Source organism: Rattus norvegicus, chromosome 4 (genome assembly GCF_021556685.1).
Source record: "Rattus norvegicus strain SHRSP/BbbUtx chromosome 4, alternate assembly SHRSP_T2T, whole genome shotgun sequence".
NCBI classification, from domain to species: domain Eukaryota; kingdom Metazoa; phylum Chordata; class Mammalia; order Rodentia; family Muridae; genus Rattus; species Rattus norvegicus.
Window position 1 is genome coordinate 20,038,343 of NC_141537.1, and position 24,105 is coordinate 20,062,447.

Consider the following 24,105-nt stretch of genomic DNA (forward strand, 5'->3'; position numbering starts at 1 on the left):
GAATAGGGACAGATTAAATAATATGCAATGCCCACTTACTCACACAAACACAAATTTTTGAATGTTATAATGTTAAAGGAACAACTTGATATATGGCTTAGTAAAATGCTTCTGACAATTACAGAATTAAAGTTATATTGGAGTACTAAATTAGCCTGATTGACTCGATAACATTCAACTCCACCAGAAAATTTTTCCTCTTCTAATATATTTTCCCCATGCAGCAGAACCTAAAATGGTTCAGCAAAATGTTTTATTTACTGGCCAATTTGTAGACATCTCCGCTCAGCCTACACAGTAACAAGCTGGCACTAATAAGCCATACATAAAGATCCTAGTTATTAAAATACAAATTAGGCACCCCTTATGTTTATACATGTGTAAGTACAATTAATATTGCAGGCTTAGTTGGAAACAAAATTGCTTTAGTTAACCAGCCATTGCAATGCAATCAAATGAGATCTCAGAAGCAATTGGAAAAGATCTGTTTGGTGGAAATAATAGAAACTATTTCATGTGGAACAATTAGTTTACTGAGCTTGCACCCCACCTCCCCCCCCCACCTCCACCCACCTGCCCTTAATCAAATGATTTGTCCATCTTAAGTGACACGATGTGCCTCCTTTACCACCTATAAGTTGCATGGAGACCTACCAGACACAGCTGGAAGACGTGGCTTATTTACAAATATTGGTTTGAACTTGTAAATGCACCAACACATAAATTTTAATCTAGTTAGAGTGTGTGCCCTCTGTTCCCTCCCTACTTATTAGCAGCACAAGCCAAACAACAGAGCAGTCTGGCCAGTGGGTCCCTTGATTGTGTATTCATGTGGGGATGAAATGGAGCGGAGGGAGAGCGTGAATTACAGGAGCCCCTTCTTGTTGCCAGCATTTACTGCTCTGCCTTTTGTTCTTGCTGCTGATGTGATTTTCTCCATTTTACGCAGCAGGGGGATGTTAATCAAGTTTTGCCTAAGTAATATTAATGAAACTTGCCAACTTGCACTTGAGGGAAGAGGCAGAATATTGTATTTCCTTTTGAAATGTTAATGCAGCTTTTAGGAGACCCTGTCTTCTGAATCACCTTAGTGTAAAATTGCTTGATATCTACTTCACTGGTAAAAATGGTCAAATGCCGTAAGTGACAGAAGAATTCTAATGTGTAAAAGGAGGACATTTTGGAATGCTCTATTTAAACCCACATTAAACATTTTCAAGTGTTTGCTTAAAACAGTGACAAGACTTGCAACTGTTCTGGGTGCTTTATCAAAGCAGAGATCTGCTGCTGATTACGTTTAACCACCAGCCAATTCGAATGTTACTCTTGACTTAAAAGAACTGATTTAGCGTGATCCATCTATAAATGATAGACCTATCTACTTTTTGGAAAGAAAAAAAAAGATGGGAAGAGACTGTCCTACTTTACTGCTTTTTAATCACTGGAATCTAAAACTTTAGCGAGTTTAGTTCACGTTGTATTTTCCACGCATAGAAATCCTCACAATTTTAATGTTCTATCCCATCAAGGTCTCCCAAAGAGGAGGCTGCTGTGTAGAGTCTTAGCTAAAATGTACGGACAGAAAGTAGACCAACCCTCAAGCATGGACAGATGGGTGCCCTGAGAACGGAAGGCACTGTCCTCCATGAAGCATGTGCAGGAGAAATTAATCCACAGGATCTGACTTGTTTTTCCTTTAAGAGTCTCTTAATGATAATATGGTATAAATATATCCGAAATGCACAATAGCTCAATGGGAACTTAAGAAGAATTCTTCACCTAGTGAGTATTATTTGGCAGGAACATCTAATCCTGGGGTAAACAATTTATTTTCTATCCATTTAAAATTTAGAAGTGGCTTTTGTATCATTGTGAACATGTTTGTTATCCTGAATGAAATTTCCTCACAGTCACTATGGTATGTAATAGAAATGACAATTCGATCTCTAAAAAGAATTGACATCTCACAAAGAAGAGCAGGGCACCTCATCAATCAACTGCTGTCATGTTGGAAATGACTAAAATAGGCAAATCGTTAGAGCGCCTTCCAATTTATGATATCGTAGCTGCATAAAGTATGCATGAGGTAACCTGTTGAATTGCTGTGGTGATGCTTGGTCACCTACCGCTTCTCTAAAGAGAAATAAGAAGCATTGCTAAAATGGCCACAAATGACCACTTAGCAACAATGAGCCCAGTGCCCAACAGTTCATAACATACCTGGGAAAGAAATCTTCTGTCACAGTGTTACTGTCTAAATACAGCAACAATGGTAAAGAAGGCGTTAGGTTAAACTTATGCCAATCCTTTATTTTCTGAACCAAGGACCTAAAATATTAAATGATTTAATTAAACAAATTTTTCCCAAAGAGAAAATGTTTAGTGTCTCTCTTATATAGGAAGACTGTGAAATGCAGATGGTCTTAGGAGCTCTGCTGATTACCCAAGATTCAATGCAATCACCAGCAATTGTACTAAAACAATACCACACAGATATAATCTAGTTTTATGTTCATGATATGCCACATATCACCTTTAAATGATAAAGAAGCAGGAAGAAAACTTTCCATCCTTATAAACCATCCAGGGTATGTGGGTCACTTGCTTCAGGCTATATTGAAGAAACACAATTTTAAGATCATTTCCCTTCTCTGGAAGGAATTAACTGCATGCTAAACCCCTCATTCCAAAAGCTCACGTTTGTCAGTGTTCAAGGTGCTTGTGATTTTTACTTGTTCAACATTTTTTTCATATATTACAGGTGACAAACTGACCTTTACTAACCTAACCATGACAAACAACTATGGGCAAATCCAATATCTAATAAGTTCCAACAATCCAGTCAATATGATCAATTTACCGAGAAAAGTCAAACAAGATGGCAGGTAAATAGGGTCACTACTTAATCGATTGTTTGATACAGGGTAGTAAATAAATAAGAAGGATCAGAAACGTCAAGCACGGAAGCTCATAAAAAAAATCACCATGTTATTTAAATTAGCTTTCTTCCACATAAAATGAACAAGGGAAGAAATGAACACAAAATGGTGACATGCCTTCTGAGCCCTAGAGATGCACAAGTTTCTGAACTTTAAACCTGACACCTTTTAAAATAAGATATCAGGAAGCATCATTAACTGGTCTTTACACTCTAGTCCTTGCTGAAATAGCATCGATTGGCTGGGGGAAGGTTATACATCAGAAATCAGTTGTCTGGAGTTTACCAGCAGCTAGAGACTGAAAGCATCTACATTACAAAGGTGGGCATGAAGTGTGTTACAGAAAACCTTTAGGTGACAATCTGAAATCTACTTTCCTTCACTGGCTATTCTATTAGATGGCGAATGAAAAGCTCATCATTACAGGAAGAGTTTCTGCCGTGTTGTATAATTAACCAGCATCCCTTAGAACACAAACAAGCTCATCAAAGAAAGGAGAAAATGGGAGCTCTGATGCCAGCTGGCGTGTCCAGAAGTGGTCCGGAGAAAGAGGAATGCTTCCAGCAAAACAGAAATAAACTGTAAGAGCTTAATACTTGCATACCTAATTCAGTCACTTCACACATCAACACAATTAAAAAAGACATGTCTCTCCTCACAAGCCAGTGCCAACTGGTTTTCAAAATAACTCTGAAGATTATTCAGAGAGCAAGATTCAATGCTGCTTTAATATATTTTCAAATGCCTATAAGAATGTAAGAACACGTGAATATATTTGTTCTTTCTTTTCTTGTACATAAACATGAGCATGAATATTCCAACTAACTTAATTGGTTCTGGTTTCTCACAAAAGAATAGAATAAATTTTGGCAGTTTGGGGTCAAATTCTTACAACACTGTAGAGTTCCATCACCAAATATATTGCAATGTGACCAAAGTTATGCAAACAAAAATACTGATTAACGTAAATGAAGAGATTATAAAAAAAAAGGTCCTTACTGCAAAATCTTCCCTCCATTGGTGGGCGGCTTGGACTTTCTCTGCTTCCATAGCCAGGCGCTGCAAAAGAAATGGCAAATCTTAGATGCACATGGCAAATCTTAAATACTACAAGAACATGGAATTATACCATAATACACTACCTGTCATCTCAGTATTATAATTAATTATGGGCCATGAAAAGCAATAGATACCATTTATTTATGAGTCACAGGTAACAAACCGGTTACCAATCTAACCTAGTTAAGTCAATGCTACAGTAATAAATTATCTACTGTTCTTAAATACAACTGTTGACCTGCCTCTCTTGTTTTTATCAGGAATGAGTGCTGTCCTTCAAGGAAGTATATTTTAACTTTTAAAAAAAAGTTTTAGTGACGTGAAGACAGTACACTGATGGGAGTATAATTCTGTTCTTGCTGAGCATTGCCAAATATTCCAGCCAATACGAATATATGATCACCGAATAGGCACATTTATAATAATGAGTTTGGGGTTTCCTATTTGCTGAAAGTATTCCTAGATATTTGAAAGATGATGGGAAAGACTGTAAACTCAGAATGCACACATATGAAAAAGGTTTCGCTTCACCTCCTAATGCACGCATTTGAAAATGGCTTCCTCTCACCTCCTTGTAGCATGATGCAGTACGCAGGAAGACTTCAGGTGTGTTTAAGCTGAATTATAGGGGCAAACGTAGCTCAAACTTAACAGCAAGTGCATTTTTTAAATATAAATGTATTAAATTCACTTATAAAGAGACAAATAACAGGTTAGATTTGGAGAAAATATTAGTCATGAAATTTTTTTAATTTATGTTACACTATCTAAGCAATATTTGCTGGTATTTGCAATTCCTATGAGACAAGTCTACATCAAATCATCCAAGTATCCCTTTGACCACTCTTTACACTAACATGTGGGTTTCTATCCTTTATGGTTAACACTACGATATGTCCATTTCTCTAAGCCATTACATTTGTCTTTCCAAGGACTGTTCTATAATATATAAATATAATATATAAATATAAAAAACATAGGAGAGACTCAACTCCTTGGTCATTTGATTTCCTCATGTGTGTCATAGAATATGGGTGCCTGAAAACACACACAGACACAGACACACACACACACAATTTAAACATAGATTTTTATAACATAAAGTGAGAGTCTGAAAAGTTTTAGAAACCTAAAGATAGCAAGTTAAATGTATAAAAATAAGACATGTATTTTTAAAGTTGAGGTACAAAAGCTGCTAAATTTTAATTTCACTGCTTGAAATATAAAATTAGGAACTCATAAAATATACTGCTGTTATTAAAGAAATAAATGAAACTTTAATCAAGTTTCATAAATGTTCCAAATACTGACTTTTAAGACAGTCTGTATTATAACTAGCACACTCACTAACTGCTCTTTCTAGTGGCAAAAGACCAGAAGGTCATTACTTATAGAATTTGACATGCCTTCTAGACACTAGCAGCCTCTAATTAACTTCTGTTCCAGTCAAGTGACATTTTAAAAGCCAATAATCTACCACTGAATGCCATAGGGAAATTGTGCTAAGACTAATAAAATCCCTATCTAATAAAATATGAATATTTTATTGTTAACCAATCTCCATCTCTCCAGCTGGATATATGAGTGTGTCCTATAACAACTGCTTATTTACAAAGAAGGAAAACGTAATTATGGAATCGGTACTACCAGTCTTGAAAGTCCCGGAGCATGAACCCTCCCGTCGTAATCAGTAGCTGATTTAAAACTCAAGACCTCAATAACTGGCTAGAAGAAAGGGAACAGAGTCTGACTTCTGGCCTTACGTGGAGACGTGGCATTCTTAACTAGCTGGCGGGTACCAGGCTGGTGCAGCCTTCAACATTGTGCTACCACTCGGTAATCTACAATGTTTATGTGTAAGAACAACACAATTCAATTACAAAAGGGGGGAGGAGAGAAATTGCAAAATAAGGTCTGCTAATTATTTAAGTAAATTTATAATTTTGCAGAAGGAAGGACAGAGCTGTTGCATCATCATCATTGTCTAGACAAAGGCTCTTTAGCAAGAAGCCAGGACACTGTAAAAATTCCATCCACTCGGCCTGATAACCACTTGGACAGGAAATTGCATGAAGGAGAACTCTGAAAGGTCGAGGAAGAAGGACTGCTGTGAGTGACACCAGGATGGACTCTAGAGAGAGAGAGATAGAAAACTAAAAAACAGAAAATGCAGGAACAGTGTAAACCCTCCCTAAAATGTAGGCTGGGCCAATGGCCTCCTCACCCTGTGACTGTGTTCCACTGTACTATATGATAAGCCTGTCTTCCCACACTCTGAGCATCTTCTGTGGGCTCATTTGACAGAGATCAAAAAGACTGGGACAGAGGGGAGGCAAACATGAAACCCATAGGGAACAATAACTGAAAGAGGACCTGGCCCATCAAGACAGACTGGAGGAGGATATTTGCCCCTGGTCATGAGCACCATTAACTACACCTTGTCCTGTTTAGCTTTGCCTTTGCATTCTTAACCTCTCTGAGTTGATGGCCTATTCCTGGAAGAGTAGAACCTAGCGACTGGCAAACATCTTTGTGGCATGGGTTCAAATAACGTCCAAACACTGAGCATGCAGAACACACCTCATCCAAGTGGGGGCAATCACCTATGACGGGAAGGTCAAGGCACTAGCTAGAGCAGCAGTGGCACCTTCCTAAGGGTCAGCTTGCTCTCTTCAAGCAAGGATACTTATAAGCTCCTCAGGATGACCCTGCAGTAGCAGAAGCCAGACAGGCAGTGAACAGCTTGACCTTGATTCAGCCGGTATGTCTTAGCTCCACCTACTTCTTTGGCCCTTGCTCCAAAAGTACATCTCAGTACCCAGAAGATGAACTTGGGGTCCCTGGACCCCTTTATTGGTTTTCTTCCCAATGAGGCCACACTGAGAAAGTCTTTTCTATCCCCTCTCCCCACTCAGCACTATCGTCTCCTTCCTTGCTATGCTGCAGGTAGGCTGCTGAGTCCCCTCTATCTGGACTCCCTGAGTCTATTTTTTACTCTAACAATTCCACCTCCAATGCCTAAAAAGACATGTTAAACTTCATTCTGTTTACATTATGACAAAGCAGAGAGGGCCACCGAAATGGCTTCATTCAAAATGTATGAGAAAATCATTTCTATATAACTCGACAAATTTAAAATTTACATAATCCTACCTCCATTGATTTCCACATTAAAATAAACAAACAAACAAAAAAAACCACCTTAAAGGTGATTTTTAGAGACTCAGTTGTAACAAAGCAGACCGGCCTCTAAGCTTCAGGCCCTGAGGGTCAAGATCATTGTACAATGTCAGTTTTTAATTTCCCATAATTCCATCCAAAGTAATATCATAAGACACCCATGGTATACATAAAAACGTGATTGGATAAACAGTAAAACAATGACAGAAATCTATTGTTGGCATTCTGTCTAAGCTCCACCCCACAGTTACTTGGCAACAGCCAGGTATGACTGACACTATAAAGCAGGCTGCTTGCCCCCTCCTCTCTCTTGCTCTTGTTCTCTCTTGCTTTCTTACCCTCTTTCCCCTTTGTCCCTTCTTTCCCTATTCCCTTCCCCCCTTCTCTCCATGTCCTCTACTCCTCTCCTCCCTCCTCCTTGTCCTCCTCCTCTTCCCCCCCTCTCTCTGTCTGTCTGCTCCTACTACTCCCTTAAGTCCCCTCCCCATGCCCTTCTATACTATACCACCCTGTGGCTGGTCCCTCAGGGGAAGGGATATCTCAGCATGGGCCTGCAGAGGCACCCCTTTCCCCATACCTCACCACAGCTCCATAGAACATATCTTCATCTCTTTATCTTTATACAAACACAGCATCTATTATTTCAGGTCAAATGAAAACCAAACCTGCATCATAAAATGCTACAATAAGCTAATTTAGGAGCAGTCTTTACAAAGTCATCCTTCAAATGCAATCAGATTATCACAACAGTGAAGAAGCTTTTGATACGCAGTGGTCTGCAGGGACAAGAACAAAATCCAAGCAAGCGGACTGGAAGTAGCTTATCAGATGAGAGAAAGGCCAGCTCCCTTGGAGGCCTATTCATCCCCAGGCTTCACACAGTCATATCTGCATCTTTTCCACCAGCCTTGAATTCTGATATGTGACATGGACGTCAAAGAAAAGAAGTAGAGGTATATTGAAAAGAGACAGTCCTATCATTCCAATCAGTAATATTCAAATATATTTCCTCTTACAAAAATAGTATTTTCTAAATTTCTAAGTATTCTGCTTCCTGGGTTATGAATTAACTTTAGGCTAGCTTTTTTAAAAAAGAACTTTTGAGAACAATCGATCATAAGCATTTCTTTAAAGAGCTTTGAAAGCAAAATATGAGGCAGTACAGGGCTGTTCATTTAAGACTCCAAGGCCACTGACATTCAAATTTAAATAGGCAGTGTTGACTTATAGAATCCATTCAAACAAATTCTAAAACAGTGTCTTCGACAGTGTAGATCAAGATTTTTCTCTTTAATAAAGGGCGACACACGCGAAGAACAAACAAATTCAAGAAAATATGCATTTTATGAGCTTTTGATTAATGTTCAAACAGTTAATACCCAATAAGGGCTGGCAATTGCGGTACTGCACCTGTATTGACAATCTAATTATCACTCTAATGGGTTTTACTAATTCTCATTAAAAGGTTCTTGTAGGATCAGGACACACATTTGAATGACCTAATAAAAGCTTTTGAAAACAGCAGATTTAGGTGAAAGAACACACTTCCAAATTCTGAAGAAAGTACATGGACTTTGCTTAGGAGGATGGTAGTGGGGTGGGGTTTCTGGTTGTTCAATTAAGTAATGAACTTAACTGTCTTCAGCATCTCAGATATTTGTGTATTTTACTGCATTTCTATTTATACACACACACACACACACATATATGGAAATATATACAGTGTTATTTCCATTCCAGCCTCACTAACACAATCCCATAGAATAGACTGTTAGAATCACAATCATTGAAGACCACTTTAATATGTTATAAATACATTATAAATATATATTTATATATTTATATGTTATAACATGTTATAAATATAAATAAAATCAGTGAAAATTCCTCATCTGTGCCTACATTTCCTGCTTCTTCCTGTAGAAAAGCTCACATCTACAGAAACATATTGAAACAGGCTTTTACAATCTAGTTGAGCAAAAGAGAAAAACAAACAAACAAAAAACTCAATTCCTTATTTGAGTACTTAAAGCCCGATAAAAACCTGGCATCTTGACCTGCATATAGATACGGCATTGTGCTAACCTTGCAGCGACATAAGATTCCAGGAAAAACAAAAGCTCTCATGCTTTACCCTGGAGCATTATCAGATTTGGGTGGGGGGGAGTTAGTTTAGAAGAAGTAACAAGAACAAATTCCATTAGGACAAAAGGTTTTTACTAACACTGAAGCACAATGGGTGACTGAAATTGTCCCTCATATTTTTTGGGTTGAGGGTGCAAAGCTGTAATTTTTAAGGAATTATGAGGAAGGGGAAATCTTACAGTGTTAGGAAGCAGGCTTAGTCAATATGTGACCTGGGTTCCATGACTTAGGTACGGGAGAAGAACATAGAGACATAGGCTATGTGACAGGGGTCACTCTCTCTCTCAGGATAGGGGTGTGAGGTTGGTTAATTTGTAAGCCATGCAAAACAACAATAATTGTATGCTACATCTGAACGTGGGCAGCAGGGTGAACTGCTCATAGGGCCTACTTAGCAACTGGTTGCATGGGAGGTCCTGGTTCTCTAAGAGCAGAAGTGATGATCTCTCAGAAAGGAGATTGGTGCTGAGGGTGACAGGGGTGAGGGCTCCTTAGAAGCACCTTGCATGGGGTTGGGGATTTAGCTCAGTGGTAGAGCGCTTGCCTAGCAAGCGCAAGGCCCTGGGTTCGGTCCCCAGCTCTGAAAAAGAGGAAAAAAAAAAAAAAAGAAGCACCTTGCAGAACCAGAACTAAGATGGCCACAACCAGACCACCTTATTTGTGGGTACCTCTTACTCTGTTATTTGATTCTGCTACTCTTTAAACCTAAAGACCATGTTAGTACCTCAAATGTAAGCACCAACCCAGCCACGAAACCTGTCTGCAAAACATGCCAGGGCAATGTTAGCACAGAACTTTTGGGAGTTAACAACTGGTGGCTAAAGGCCCAGCTCACAAGTCGGAAGCTGTATTCAACACTGCTTGGTGACCAAGAAACAGACACTAGATAGCCCAGAGAACTAAGTTAAAACCAAGTACTACTTATTTAAAAAAAGAGTAATAGTAACATGACTCTTGATGATAGTCTACTATATTCATAGATCAGTACTTCAGCCATTACCAGAGAGCTTCCTCCTGCCAGATATTAAGCAGACACACACACACACACACACACACACACACACACACACACACACACACAGAGAGACAGAGAGAGACAGAGACAGAGAGAGACAGAGACAGAGAGAGACAGTCACAGTCACAGAATGATCTCCATCTGCCATTTAAATAAGGTTATTTAACCAAAGACATAATCCTTGATTGACTCTACCGTACTCTGTATGCCTTCTCAATACAAATTTTACAGGCAGGCCTAAGGGATAGCTCTGTTTCATTTATACTTGATTCGAATTTTCTTTTAAGAGTTTCTGCTTTTGTTTAATGGCATAAAAACAGGGATATTATTAATTTTCTTTTGATTTTTGTTAAAACCAGGTAAACTCTAAGACCTAAAGTGCATTGTAGTACCATCAAAAGTAACCTTAGAAAAGTAACCATCAATATTAAGAAACTCTTCTGAACTCTGGTAAATAACAGTCTATCTACTCAGGTGTTCAGCAGAAAAAGAACGAATTGCGTAAATCAGTGCATGACTTTCCTTAAATTTGGATGTGTAAAAGGCTGACTATCTAGAGAAAAAATATGGTACCCTTTAGTCATATGTGTCAACTCTAATCTCTCAGCACATTTAGAACCATTTAAAGGGAATTCAAAGACAATTATCTGCCTAATAAGTGATTACTATTGACTAATTTAAGTCAAACCATAAATGCATCCTAACGGTGGAGCGGAAAGTAAGGATGCACAAGTCAGTGATAATTTCCCACTGTTAAAATGCCACATTGTGGGAAATAAAGAACTGTGCTATTTTTCCTTTCTGGTGTACCATTTCAGAAACCACAATATACGCAAACCACAAGAATGAAATTTGCTCAAAACCATCATCTATTTCTCTATTTGTGACTATGTAAAAAAACACAACTTTGGAACAGAGCTTCTGGATCCTGCTGTATAGATTTCAGCCTCGATCTGTCATACTCAGTCAGTGCTTTTGAAATTAACCACAAGGCTTCCCGTCTAATCTCAGGGTTGTAATTAGCTCCGAGAACTTGGCAGACACTTGGAAAACAGAAGCCAGGGTAAAGGTTTCATCTGGTGAGGAAAGGAAAGCCCCTCTTAGCAGCAAGAAAGCAAATGACATACAACAGACGACTGCTTCACCTTCCTTCTGTTCCATGGTACAAAGCAAAAACAACCAAACATTAATAAACCGAAAGCAATTTTCACATCAGCTACGTGCCTGGCCACCTGTGAACAATCACCGATGAGTCTGTTTAACCACCTCCGGCCCCCCAATCAGGGATGCCAGTCCCACTGCTGTTCAAAGATTCCTATGCATATGTGAGCCGATTCTGTCACTCACGATCATTGTGGTACACCTCCTCTTCAGATCAAAATTTGAGAAGACCCTTCTTGTGCAGTGTATTTTAAAGATCATAGTCATTTAGTAAACATCACTCCTTCAAAAACGCTAAGTAGAAAACAATTTGACTGAAACCAACAAAAGCCACTGTCCCCCATGATGCCACACCTTCTCATAGTTATGACACACATCAGTCTGCTCCCAATCTCCCTTCTAAGTGACTGCGAGTTCCTTCCATCTAAAAACAACAGTTCTCCCGGGTCTGTATACCTTCCATGGCTTTTGTCATGTATGGCAGAAAGCAAGCCCATCTTAACTGTTGTCTGTGTGGAAATGTAGAGATAATGACTCTAAGGCTTCATCAAGATTGATAACTAAGTTCAGAGAAACACTATCATTCATTACCATGACACTTTGAAATGTCAGACATTGCTATGACCTTCTAGTCTCAAAACTTATCTTTCTATGTGACAAGCATATTTACCAATAAATACGTCCTCATTTAATTTTTTAAAATGCTAAATTAACTGAATGTTGCATGAACATTTAAAAAAGTGTGGTATTTCACCAAGATACAGCACAGATTGATACAAGGTCAGCTTCTTAGCAACCCTAGTCCTTAGTCCTGCTGAAAACTGCTCTGGGCCGCTGTACAGCTAAGCTAGACAATCGAAGTATCTATTAGAAGAGACAAAGTATCCAGAGAAAGCAAATAGCAATTCTTTGCACCAGAACTAAACCTATGATGCTAACACCAATAGTGTTCCAACTTTTGCTTATCAACAGATTGTACACAAATAAATTCAGGGCTGCAAGTTGACTATTTTATCACTATGTGAACTCTTCTTTACCTATTTTGGACTAATTTGATATGTCAGTAACTATAAAAACGGTGAAAATACTTCTATAACTTTGTAGGTGTATTAATAATGTCAAGTTAAATTAATACTCCCTACCTCCATTTTCTACAGTATAAAAAAAGGGATTAAAATAGTGGCTAATCTGTATTGAAAGGATTAAATAGATGTTTATGAAGTCCTCAAATGTTTTATGAAAAGGAAACAGCCATCTGTAATATTTAGTAAAAGAGAGATATTAAGCACATCATACATGTGGCCAGAGAGACGGCTTAGAGACTAAGAGCACCAGCCCAGGTTCGATGCCAAATATTCACATGATGGCCTAACTGCTGTCCTAAGGGACTCAATGCCCTTTCCTCATGTCTGAAGGTACGCACGCAGGCACGCGCACATACACACACACACACACACACACACACACACACACACACACACACACACAGGCAAAAACACTCAAATACACATAATACTATTTTTATTGAAAAAATGTTTACTAAGATTTTACATTTCTGAACTGTTTTGGCTAATACTTTCTCAATCATTTCCAAATTCTGTTCCCATGTTGGAAGACATTTCCAAACAGGACTCTCATGTGATTTTATCATGTGAATAGAGTCAGAGAGACTAAATTTTAGAAAGTATTTACATAGCAAACTTTGTTGGAAAAAAGAGTGACTTTCTCCAAAGTAGAGGATATGCTAGTGTGCTCTACAAGGAAATAAAGATAATTCTGTAGGGCAAGTTATAGATGTGTACAGGCTAGGGTTTCCTCAAAGCAAAGCAGGGCGGCATAGGACTATAATCCCTGCACTCAGAAAGCAGAAGCAGGAGTCCAAACACTTCAAGCCTACTCTTCGATATATAGCAAAGTCAAGATAATCCTGAACTGCATTAGACTTTAAACAGCAAGTAGTGAGTAAAAGACAGATGCTTCCTGAGTTCAGGTTTGCACAGCCAGCTCCCTGAAGGCCTTGTGGGTCAGGATTTACAAGTAAGTACATTAGTGGAATCCATTCTGCCTACTGGTTGGTGTCCACTGTGATAACCTGAGTCTCCCACAGCTATGGAATCTAGGTTGGCCATCCCAATAGCATTTAACTAGAACTATTAAACCCAATATGCATCTAACATATTATCTTATGACTTACTACCATGTAGTTTTATTATTTGTATTTAAATCCTCCCCATCTAGCCCTTGATTTCTCTCTTCAGAGCAGTGGTTCTCAACCTTCCTAAGACTGAGACCCTTTTATATGGTTACTCATTTCGTGGTGACCCCCTAATCATAAAATTATTTCTTTGCTACTTCACAACTGTAATGTTTCTCTACTATCATGAACCGTACTGTAAATACCTGATATTTGGGACATCTGATATGCAGACCTGAAGCGGGTTAAGATCCACAGGCTGAGACTTATGGTTATAAAGAGACTAAACTCCTAAGTTACTACTCCAGCAGAGATCTGACCAGAAACATCAGGGATTCAGATTAGGATTCAATGCTGGCATGTCCATTGGGGGAGGTGCAAGAATATGGTGAAATCAGATTTATAAAACAGTAAAACCAGATTTATAAAACAAAATAATTCCATAGTTATAGATTCCAGGAAGATTAATGATCACCAAGATGCCTGGAGATTACAGGGCCTTCCTAAGCAGGAATAAGGGAAAGACTGTCTGACACAGTATTCAATAGGACTCATGTATTTCTGCATTGGGCTTTCCCCTGGGGTAGGGGGTAGGCGAACCCATGCTAAGTTACTTATATTAGTCTGTTCTTTTACCATTAAGCTGTTCTCATCGCCAGCAGTGAAATGTGCTGGGTGTTCAGTATGTGAGCTAAGGAAGAAGTGCCAAGTGTCACATCCTAAACACCAGCACAAAGAAGACAATGTCTAAATGGGTTAGAAACCACTCCTGCTGGACATGGTGAGAGCACTACAACAGAAATGGCATTCAACAGATTCAAACACATTGTATCTGATCATGCCTGCAGGTTATCAATGAGTGCATACCATGTGTGTTTTTCTGTGATTGGGTTACCTCACTCAGGATGATATTTTCCAGTTCCCTCCATTTGCCTATGAATTTCATAAAGTCATTGTTTTTGATAGCTGATTAGTATTCCATTGTGTAGATGTACCACATTTTCTGTATCCATTCCTCTGTTGAAGGGCATCTGGGTTCTTTCCAGCTTCTGCATATTATAAATAAGGCTTCTATGAACATAGTGGAGCATGTGTCTTTGTTATATGTTGGGGCATCTTTTGGGTATATGCCCAAGAGTGGTATAGCTGGATCCACAGGCAGTTCAATGTCCAATTTTCTGAGGAACCTCCAGACTGATTTCCAGAATGGTTGTACCAGTCTGCAATCCCACCAACAATGGAGGAGTGTTCCTCTTTCTCCACATCCTCGCCAGCATCTGCTGTCACCTGAGTTTTTGATCTTAGCCATTCTGACTGGTGTGAGGTGCAATCTCAGGGTTGTTTTGATTTGCATTTCCCTTATGACTAAAGATGTTGAACATTTCTTTAGGTGCTTCTCAGCCATTCGGCATAGACTCATACTTTTAATATGACTGTAGCTTGAAAAACTTTGTCTCTGAAACAGGGAGCTTGAATTTGAAAGCAGCAAAACTATGAGGATGAGGATCTTGTTGGAGAAACAAAACACGTAGAAATTACCATAGCACATTACGACCAAAGGTACCCAGTGATTGTTACAACCAAATGTACGTAGAGATTCGTGGGCATCTTATTAAAGCCTCGGTCATCTAAACCTATTCTTCAGCTCTTAGAACATTGTGCTATCACGAGTAAATCTTTTTCACACATGTTACATGTGAACTTACATACCTTAGCATGAAACTGAAGATGAACAAAGAAAAAGTGGTTGACAGGGAGGGTGGTTAAATAACCACCCGTCTAATTACTTTTTATATCTACGATGACAGGACCATGTATTTTCTCATATACCTCTGAAGACCTTACTATCCACTGCATTAGAGGCCGCCTCATTTCTCTGATAACAAAGTAAGACTTTTAAAACAGCTTGAATGACTAGCTCTGACCTCCTAAGGCATGGGCATGGTGATGTTACAATCTCCACAGTATCTCCAGTGCTTTTGGATAGATATTTGAGGTGATCAGCTACAATGTATCAACAGAAAGACACAGAAGGGCATGAATATCAGAAATCACTCCTTCAGCTATTAGATACAATTCTCAAACTGGTTTTTGCTTTCAGTTGCAGGTTTGTGTAGAGTTTGACCAGAGAAGAATGCAGGAAATAGTAAATCACAAGCTAAAGTTCAAAGTATGGTGGACACCAACCTGAGTTTCTTCTGTGCAGTGGACCCAGCAGGAGCCATTTCCGTTTTCACAGGAATTAAATGAGAGTTAAACAAAATGATTTAAAACAATGTCTTGGCTGCATTAGATATTTTGGATTGTGAATTATCAAAAAAATTACAAAAGGGATTTAATTGATTGAAGGTGTCAGCAAAAAAGGGTGTGCCTAAGTGCTCAAAAGTGCCCCCATGATTCTCAGTGGCTTCAGCCACCTCCCTGGCTTTACATTTAAATGTGGATTTTCACCACTCCTTTCTTCTCATGCATTTGACTTCTATCAAAGGTGATTTGTGCCCACCATATAAGACTACTCCGACTCATTGCAAACTATGTATCATTCCTACATTGTCATCTCAATTTCTCTTTACCTTTTAATAATTTACCTAAGAGTTTAGTTTACCCACAGAGGCTGAGACTGGTGAGTAGGCTGTCCTGAGAAAAAGAAAAGTGTGATCTTAGACAGTAGGCGGATTTTGTTTTGCTATGTTGCTATGGAAACACCTCTCCCCTAATCAGTCTATGGGGATTAATTGAACCATCTGCTGTGTTGATGCAAACATGCAGTATATGCACAGCTGGGGTCAGCAGATCCCAACAATGTGTCCATCGGTCAGGCATGGTTTACTAATCGGAAACATTGCTCACAAATGATTGAAAACACATGCTTATTTTCCTCCTTTCTGAGAACTTAAGTTTGTCAAAATATTTAGTATGTCTTTAGCTTTTCTTTTTACTTGAGCAATAACTATTATTATTGTTGTTGTTATTATTATTGTTATTATTATTATTGCTGCTCTCACCTAACTTTTATCAGTTTCAGTGAAATCTTCCAGCAAATTACAAATCCTCTTAATAGTCCTATGATTATTCTATAATTTTCTGCTCACACCTCGTACATGTGAGTCTTTCCAACAGTGAGGAAATTTTAAGCTGTTGACTCTCATGTGCAAAATCCAAGTAGCCCTTCCTTCCTTTGTGTCTTACAGAAAACTGGCATTAAAGACTACATCTTACATGTCATAAGAACAACTGTTAAAATGCCTGTTTCTTTCTGTATCTATGGGATTTCTTTCATGTAGTTTACCTTAGTTGAGCATCATAATATGAGAAAAATAAAAACAAATGGCTGAGATCTTCCCACTGCTAAGCACTTGGTAATAGACTACATAATATTGTATAATTAATAATAGACAGCACACTATTGTACAATTAGTAACAGACAGCAAACTATTGTACAGGTACTAATATACAGCATAGTATTGTACATCGGCAATAGACAGCATCCTATTGTACAGGTACTAACATACAGCACACTACTGTACAGACAGTACTACTGTACAGATAGTAACAGACAACAGACAGTTCAAGGTCCCCTAAATTACTAAGTGGCAGAGGTGTTGGGATTTAATAGGAGTGACCTACTCCTGAGCCTCTGCCTTTATCGTGTGATGAACAAACTGATCACATTGTCAACGCCACCAGGCAGAGAGTAACAAACATGGCACAGAAGACCTCTAGATCTAGATACTTGTCAAACAACTGGTTAAATCCTTGAGTCTGTGTATCCTCTATTCAATTGTGCCTTCTCCTTAAAAGACAGTATGTCAAATGTCTTAGTTGGAATTCTCTATCTATGCATTTTAAGGACATTTAATCAACCTGGAAACAAAAATATTTTAATAAAAACTGTAATGAATAGATACACACTACTTAGTTTTCTTTATTTCCTAATGAACGGAACTACTTCCTCAGTCATTTCGTCAGGAATTACAAATAACCTAGAGATGATGTGAAGCAAGAGAGAATGAACACATCAAAGTTATGTCCAAACACTATATGACGGGACAGAAGGACAGAAGGACATGGACATCTGCCTGTTTGAGCATCCCAGGGCCCAGTTAGGGCTCTGGAGTCAAATGCTTGAAAGGACTCGTAACTCTTAAAAGGAAATATAAAAAAATTACTTCACCAAATCTTTGTAAGGGCTTTGAAATTAAAGGCAATGCTACAACAATGTATGCTACAAAGCACTTAGTCTATTCATAAGCATGGAAAATGTAAACAGGTTTATGTCTCTGACATAAACAAAGGAACTAGGACAGCCCATTTCAACATCTGTTGATGATAATCATGTTAATATATTCAATTATTATATCGTGAAATATCAAAATATATTTATATATAGGTAAACAGAAGGAAACGAAAGCAAAGATGAAAATTGTCAACGTTTCTAAGCATACAGTAAAGATCTCTAACAAAATATAATCGATCTAATTAATTAACTAAATCAATCAATACATGTTTATTGATTTTCTAATTTCTTCATGTAGAGCTTTATTTTAGAAGTTGTATTGGTTGGATTCTCTGATACCTAAGTATACATTCTATAGTTAGTGATGGATCACAGCTCATTGAGATGCTGTGATAGTGTTTATTATCAATTGGACGTAATCTAGAACCAACTGGGATATCATTATTGGAATGTATATGAGGAATTATTTTGATGACAATAATTAAATAATTAATGTGGGATGACTGGGTGTGACTATTTCCTGCATTGTAAAAAAAAAAGGAGAAAGTATGAGGAGTTGTAGGAAGAATTCAATCATTTCTCTCTGCTTCTTGATTGTAGATGTGAGACCAGCTACTTCTAGGAAGCTCCTGCTATCTCCGTTTCTCTAACACAATAGACTGACTGTTTAACTGAGCTTGAATTCAGTATAGATTTTTCCTCTTAGAAGTCACACAGCCACAAGGAAAGAAACTAAAACAGATGCTATATCAAAAACAGCATCAGTTGGGTGACTCACATAACAAGCATTAATTTATCTTTTTTTTTCTTTTTTCTTTTTTTTTTTCGGAGCTGGGGACCGAACCCAGGGCCTTGTGCTTGCTAGGCAGGCGCTCTACCACTGAGCTAAATCCCCAACCCCAAGCATTAATTTATCAACGTTTGGAATGCTAGAAAGTCTAAGAGGAAGGTACTAGCAGATTTAGCCACGAGTGAGGAAGGTCACTCTTGATGGCTCAGAGAGAATTTCTTTTCCTTATGATCTTACTGGGGAGAAGGGCACTATGCTGGTCTGAATGAGCATGGCCCCATCAGATCTGAAGCCAAATTCTGCAGGTGGTGGACTGTTTGAGAAGGGTTGAGAAGTGTGGCCTTGCTGGAAGAATTTTGTCATGCGGTGAGGGAGGTACGCTTTTATGTTTAAAAAGCCCATGCCAGCCTCATAAAGTCTCAAAGGCCCCCGCCCCACTCCATTCTTGGTTTAGTCTCAACATGTAAGCTCTTCTATGCTGCTCTAGCTCTATGACCACCTGTCTGCTGTCATGCTCCCCACCTCGACGGGCATGGACTTTGTTACTGTCAGTCAGGATGAACCCTAAACTAAATGCTTTCTTTTATAAGTTTTCTTGATTAAAGTCTCTCTTCACAGCAACAAAACAGTAACTAATACAGCATTAGTCGTGTTAATGCAGGTAACTTCATAAACTCCTCACCTAAAACCATCACATTGAACGTTAGACTGCGGACTTGATCAAAGCCGTAAGTTAAAGGATGGTGACAGAAAGGTAGAATAATGAGATACACAAACTTTATTACAGGCATGTTTTAAGGTAAAAAGAATAGAATGAATGTATCATTTCAGAGGACCAGATATGCTTAAGTCATACTGAAATCATTTCTCACTATAGAGAAACTGATGCTTTTAGAATATTTTGCGATAGGTTTTATGAATCAGAGAATAAAACTTGGATTGAAAGTAAACAACTTAAATAATTAAATATCACTGTTTTTCACTTGCACAGAAAATTGTCTCCAAGGCAAGATTGTATGTTCTTATTTTATGAATTAAAAAAAATCCAGCTTATCAATTAGTTCCTCCTTATCTTGATTATAAGCCAACACTTAATTGTTTTGCATCCATAACTGTATTAACTGTGAATAAATTGTTCTAGAAAATAATCTATTCTGTGTGGCACAAAGGAAATTAATTACTAAAAGACAATACTAGTTCTTTGTCTTTCATCAAACAATCAAAAAAAAAAAAACAGGTCCATCTAATGAGGATTCAGTCTCATTAAGTTTCAAATCTTATTTGTAATATGACACCACAGTATACTCAATTCCCAGAGAGTTAAATCAAATCAGACCAGCACTGTGTGGATCTGTTTACAGCACCCTTCTCCTTGACCTGCGTGTGATCTCATATCCTCTTCATGCTATAATGCTGTCACATCAAATATTCTTTTATAGTGCTTTGGGCCATTTTCAATGAAATAAAGAAATTTTTGTAATACCCTTAAATCTATCACCATCTCCCCCTGGCATTGTGGGGGTTGGAGGAGAGAATCAGTTCATAGAAACTTATATTTAGAGATTGGCAAAGCTCTTGGAGATCATTAGGTCTCATCTCTCTATAGACCTCAAACTAAATTATAAAGCACCTGTCTAAGGATTGGGATGTGAAGAAGGGGGACACAAAATATATTTTCTTAGAAAACAAAGCATAGAATTGAATCACGGCACAAAACCCACTAAGTCCATTCCAGGGTATTTATTGGTCAAAATGCCATTTTATGAATACATTGTAAATTGTATGATTACTTAAATCATAAAGAAGATAAAGGCTTACTATAGCTACCTCCCCTCCAAAAAAGGAGAAAAAAGAAAAAAGAAAAACGCTATGGGATAAAGAATTACATTTCTTTCCTTTCCGCATCCCCAAATCTACATAATTACCCTTGCATATAATCATTTCCTTAATGATGATTAGAAATCATGTGCTTATTCTCATTAGATGACTGTGTATTCAACACACTTAAATATATATTTTTGCATCTGTCCAACACAAGCATCCTCACTTGTACTTTTATTTAAACAAAGTAATGATTTCGTTAGGACTGGAAAGTAATATTTCATAAGTTATTACTTTAAAAGACTTTCATAGTAATAGCTTTCTGATAAAAGCTTTGAGAGTTTCCAAAGGCAATCTCGATTTATCAAGCTGCTTTTCAGCAAGAAGGTGTTTAATTAGGTTGGCTCACACTTCTCTGAATCGGAGAAAGTAATCACCACCTTCTAACTCAAAGAACATAGCCAGTTCCTTTGAAAATTATTCCCTGTAAACCTTTCGGTTTTTTTTCTTCCATTCAGTTCCATCTTCTGTGAAGGAAAACTTCAACTCTAAAAGTGTGGCTTTTTTTAATCAAAGAAAAAGTAAAAGAAAATAAAACTCTAAGTCACAACAAGAATACTGCTCCCAATTTGCTTTTTCTCCTGTTAATGAGGTTCCTGTGTTGTGTGCGTGTGGTGTGTTTGCCTGTGTGTGTGTGTGTGTGTGTGTATGTGTATGTATGTGTGTGTATGTGTGTGTATGTGTGTGTGTGGTGTGTTTGCCTGTGTGTGTGTGTGTATGTATGTGTGTGTATGTGTGTGTGTATGTGTGTGTGGTGTGTTTGCCTGTGTGTGTGTGTCTGTGTGTGTGTGTGTGTGTGTTTGCCTGTGTGTCTGTGTTTGCCTGTGTGTGTGTACGTGTGTTTGCCTGTGTGTGTATACGTGTGTGTGTATGTGTGTGTGTGTTTGCCTGTGTGTGTGTGTTTGCCTGTGTGTGTATGTGTGTGTGTACGTGTGTGTGTGTGTGTATGTATGTGTGTGTATGTGTGTGTGTATGTGTGTGTGTGGTGTGTTTGCCTGTGTGTGTGTGTCTGTGTGTGTGTGTGTTTGCCTGTGTGTCTGTGTTTGCCTGTGTGTGTGTACGTGTGTTTGCCTGTGTGTGTATACGTGTGTGTGTATGTGTGTGTGTTTGCCTGTGTGTGTGTGTTTGCCTGTGTGTGTATGTGTGTGTGTGTACGTGTGTGTGTGTGTGTGTGTGTGTGCATGCATAGGTGTATATATTATGTATCTAAAGAACAGCTGGTTGTTTAAAATCATAAATTAAAAAACTATGAAGACAGTAAATAACAGAGGAAAATAAATTACTGTATTAATGGATACTTTTGAAGATACAGAGTACAGCAGGCAACTTTAATGAGGTGTGTTTTCCTTTCAATTTGGATTCAAGTTTCATATTAAAAATAAGAGGAATCACTAATGTTATCTACCGAGGTTAGTAAGATCCTACACCTCGAGAATATCTCATCAGATACTACACGATTTTCTTGGGGTTATATTTCCAGAGATTTGTATATTCTAAAAATATTATTTGACTTTTCTCTATCCTTCTCTACTTTCGAGTTATAACTTGTGCAAACTTGAAACAAAGATACACTTCCTGCCCTCAATAATTCTACAATTTAGTGTTGTAAACTACAGAAAAAAAATTAAATAGAATGATATCTAATGACATTTAATCTGTGCATATTCCCAAAGAAATCTATAGACTGCTACAGACACATGCTCATCCATGTTGATGGCTTCTCCATTCTTAATAATCCATGACAGCACGGATATCTATTCCCATTAGCCAGTAAATTATACCCAGATGCCCAACAACTAGTGAATGGGTAATGGGAATATGATGCATATTCACTATGGAATGTTACTTCTGTAAGGAAAAATGATGCTGTGAAATTCACAAGTGAATGGATGGTGCTAGAAATAGTTATTATGACTGAGAAAACACAGACCTGGAAAAACAAAGAAACAAAAAGCCCATAGCCTATCTTCAGTGAGGATGCTAGCTTTAAGAGTTTAAATACATGCTTTAAGTGAAGTCCTCATAAAAATCAGAAAAGTAGGAAAGGTCCACAGGGGAGATTAAAAGTCATGGGTAGAAAATATGAATAATATAGAAGTGGAAAACACATAATAGCACAGGGAGGCTAATGGGGATGAGAGATTCCAGCAAGAGGAGGGGTAGTTAATGCTAAGGAACTATTAAAACCACCCAGGGACTTGCTACTATAAACGTATCTTAAAATATATACATGCATAAAAACTGTTTAAAGTATGTTATTCTATAGTGGAGAAATAATCCCCTAAATACAACAGACCATCAAATAAAAAGCCTAGAGCCACGTATGGCTATCACTTTTGAAGCTGCCAGTCAGTTTGAGTCCCATAGATGTCACCCACATACCACACTGCCAATACCCATGGTTCCCCTCCAGAAGCCGATGAGAAGATCTACTGCTGAAACACTACATACGTGAGTATTAGGAAATGGAGAAATCAAGCAGTCCTGAGTTGGAAGTTTCATCCTGGTTGGCTAGCTTACATAGTGCAGTGTGTTGCTATGCATGTTAGCAGAGAGGAAAAGTAATAATCTAGCCAGCCTGTGAAGACTGTGAGACTCAACAATTATAAACCAGGCAAGACATAACTACCAGGGAAAAACCATTTTCCTCTGCTTTTACTTTATTTTTATTTAGTAATCATTTTGTTTAAATTTCAAATGTTATCCCTCTTCCTGGTCTCCCCTCCACCCCCCAACCTATCGCACTCCATTTTGCCTCTAAGAGGTTGTTCCCCCCTAGTCACTCACCCAATCCTGCCTCATCCCTCTAGCATCCCCACCATTCTTTAGGGGCATCAAGCCTCCACAGGACCAAGAGCCTCCCCTCGCACTAATGTCAGTAGAGGCAGTTCTCTGCTGCATATGTAGTGGGAGTCACACTGGCCCATGTATACCCTTTGGCTGGTGGTTGAGTCCCTGGGAGCTCTGAGGGGTTTGGCTAATTGATTCTTTGTTCTTCCTATGGAGTTGCAATCCCCTTCAGCTCTTTCATTGCTTCCCCTGACTCTTCCATTGGGATGCCCAGGCTCAATCCGATGGTTGACTGTGAGTATCTCCGTCTACCTTAGTCAGCTGCTGGCAGAGCCTTTCAGAGGACAGCCATACCAGCCTCCTGTCTGCAAGTACATCTTGCTGTCAGCAATACTGTCGGGGTTTGGTATCTGGAGATGAAATGGATTGCTTGAGGAGACAGAACCTGAAGAGACCGCCTCCAATAGCTGAAGGATGGGGCCACCCACCCATCTAACCCAGAATGGTTCCTGTTTCTAAGGAAAATGCATGGACAAAAAAATGGATCGGGGGCTGAAGGAAAGGCAAAATCACTTTCTGATTAGATTTATAGGGCATCTCTGAAAAGAGATCTAACTTGTGATATATGAACTATGCCCAAAAACATCTGAGGCTAGCTAAATGATAGCCGATAGGGAGAGCTAGTATTCCCATTATGCTATAGGGACACAATAA

At 38.4% G+C, this 24,105-nt stretch overlaps 1 protein-coding gene across 6 annotated transcripts in view; it reads right to left on the reverse strand.

Moving 5' to 3' along the window:
* Nucleotides 1-24,105, reverse strand: part of Cacna2d1 (calcium voltage-gated channel auxiliary subunit alpha2delta 1) — a 430,807-nt gene that overhangs the window by 210,529 nt on the left and 196,173 nt on the right. For all 6 annotated transcript variants that reach the window (XM_087656129.1, XM_087656128.1, XM_087656127.1 and 3 more), the window contains 1 exon segment: nt 3,939-3,998. In XM_087656129.1, coding sequence (XP_087512255.1) covers nt 3,939-3,998 — 60 coding nt within the window.